Source organism: Olea europaea, unplaced genomic scaffold, assembly GCF_002742605.1.
Source record: "Olea europaea var. sylvestris unplaced genomic scaffold, O_europaea_v1 scaffold2643, whole genome shotgun sequence".
NCBI classification, from domain to species: Eukaryota; Viridiplantae; Streptophyta; class Magnoliopsida; order Lamiales; family Oleaceae; genus Olea; species Olea europaea.
The window spans coordinates 11460-13938 of record NW_019244782.1 but is presented as its reverse complement, the minus strand read 5'-3'; the positions used below and the strand labels follow the sequence as shown (position 1 = coordinate 13938).

The 2479-nt window shown below is 33.5% G+C and overlaps 1 protein-coding gene across 1 annotated transcript in view; it reads left to right on the top strand.

Moving 5' to 3' along the window:
- The window catches only part of LOC111383256 (pleiotropic drug resistance protein 1-like), a 13630-nt gene extending 13028 nt beyond the window's left edge, over positions 1-602 (top strand). The window contains exons 17-18 of the mRNA XM_023007335.1: positions 276-398; positions 543-602. Of these exons, the coding sequence (XP_022863103.1) occupies positions 276-398; positions 543-602 (183 nt within the window). The remainder of the gene's footprint in view (positions 1-275; positions 399-542) is intronic.
- Positions 603-2479: the final 1877 nt, after the last annotated feature.

The window sequence follows — 2479 nt, the reverse complement described above, 5'->3', positions numbered from 1 at the left end:
CAACAACTCATTTTGCACAAACTATAACTTCATCATCAATGACTAAGAGGGAAGTTGGCACTTCATTATATCAAGCCAAGTGCAAAATTCTTTCTAAGAATGCTCGAATTGACCCTTACAATTCGGCAACATACCTAGGTCCATAATCTAGTGTAAAACTATAGCCCTATTGCCAAACTTCAATTAGCTACAAAGATAGAGTACAAAAGTGAATCAACAAGGAGCTACAAAAGACAAGAAGAAATCTTTTACCAATCATAATGTTACATAAACAGGTCAACTTTTTGTATCGGCATCACATTTGTTTTCTCTTCAGGGGAAAAAGAATATCTAATCCATACTCTTCATTTTTATACAATTTTACACCTTATACTTCCATTTCTGGAGCTAGATATAAAGTATTTCGACCTTGGTCTGCCTCATCGCGAGGCCACCAATGATAAAGTCAAAATTGAAAGTACAGAAACCACTATTAATTTAAACTGTACGCAAACACTTAAAATTTTCTTCACTGTTTCTACTTGCCCTCAAATTTCTCATAGTACATCAATCAGGAAGAGGATTATCTAATTGCAAAACAACCATCCAATTGCATAACTTAGAAGTACAAATTTCCCCGAGACAACTGAATATCGTCTGCTCAAAAAGGAGGGGAAAAGGAAGAAAATATACTATTAATCCATTTAAGCTACAATTCACATAATCACAGTATTCTAATACTATTTTTCATCTAAAATAAAATAAAATAATTCCTTGGTACACTCTTAAAACAGTAGAAGAGAAATGTTATGCAACCAATTTTCCCCTGACAAATAAACCATTAAAAAATAAAAATAAAAATACATTTTTTCAGTTTGTCAATATTTATATTAATTACGGTCGATAAAACACAAATTGTAATGTCAAAAATATAGGAAACAAACCGTTAGTTGAGTGAGATGAAGATTGAAGAAAAATATACTTACAGTTCAGATATGACATTCGTTAGAGTTTTAGGGAGATTCCCCGGCATGTTCGAGAGGAGCTCCATCGCTAAACACTCACTCACCTAAGGAAACAACCCATTAAAAGTAATTTATGAAGGAGCCTCAAGGCTTAAGCCATCTAGGTTTTTATTTCTTGAACAATACTGCTGAACAATTGAATCCAGGGAGATCAGTGGGTTTCAAACAAAGAAATAATTTTTTTTCAGCCCCTTCAACAGTTCGGACTGACACGGCGGGCTCTTGGAACTTAACACAGGTCCAGCTATGGTGTGCTTGCTTCACAGGTCGTCGACGATAGGGCAGTGTACGACGATTGCAGTGAGGGAGAAGGGAGAGTTTAGGGGTGGTTTTGGTCAAAGTGTCGGTCGTTTTCTCTCTTGCTTGTTTTTGTTTTCATTTGGCTGTGTTTTCTTTTTTTTGCTTTTCCAACACTTTGTTATTTCATTTTGACACAATACACAAGTTTTGTACAATGATATAGAAGGCATTCAAATATTTCAGAGGGTCAAATATGTCCTAAAATGACATTTTTTATAGAACTTTTAAAATGTGACATTTTTTATAATGACATGGCAAATTTTGACACCCAATGAAATTTTTCCTTCAATTTTATTACCCCTATTTATTCAAGTGGGACAATAATATGGTTATTATAATTTTTTAATTAATTAATTTATTTTTAAAAGTTAAATTATTCGATTATATTAAGTAAACTAAGGTTTTTATTATTTATCATCAACCTTAGATAATTTTAATTGCCATCTTCTATTGGAATTAATAAAATTTCGTTGAATTTTTCCATTTAAATATTGAATTCTTTAAAAAAAAGGGTGGAGGCATTGTGACCTGTACCCGCATCGAGATGGAATTCCCCACCACGTACCCAGTCCGATTACTCAATTAAATAGGTAATCCCCGCCTCGAACCACACGGGTATCAGGTTTAATGGAGTTTTTTACCATTCCTAAACTCACTTGAATAATGGTTTGTAACCGTATATATATTGTACAAATAACCTATAGAAACTATGATTCTACGTTATCTATGTCTTAAAATGGTTACAGAAATATCTACAATATGATTATTAGTAGTCGAATGATATTTATCAGAAGATAATATCCAAACTACTGCATTAACTCTAATATGCCCCCTCAAGATGGTGGTTCCATCAGAGAGAACAATTCTGAACAGAAATGAACTGAGGTGAACACAAGACAATTGTTTGGTCAGTGCATTGACAAGCTAATCAGAAGTGGAGACATGAGATATCTGCAAAGCACCACATTGTAAACACTATAAACAAAATGAATATCAATACGAATATGTTTCATTTTTTAATAAAGCACAGGATTGGCACATATTTATGTTGCACCAAAATTGTGATAATAAAATTGTAGGAGGGGCACGAAGAACCATCTAAAGTTTGGTGGGCAATGACATGATCCACATAAGCTTTGAAATAGTGCATTCTATAGACTGATTGGAAGGAGCGA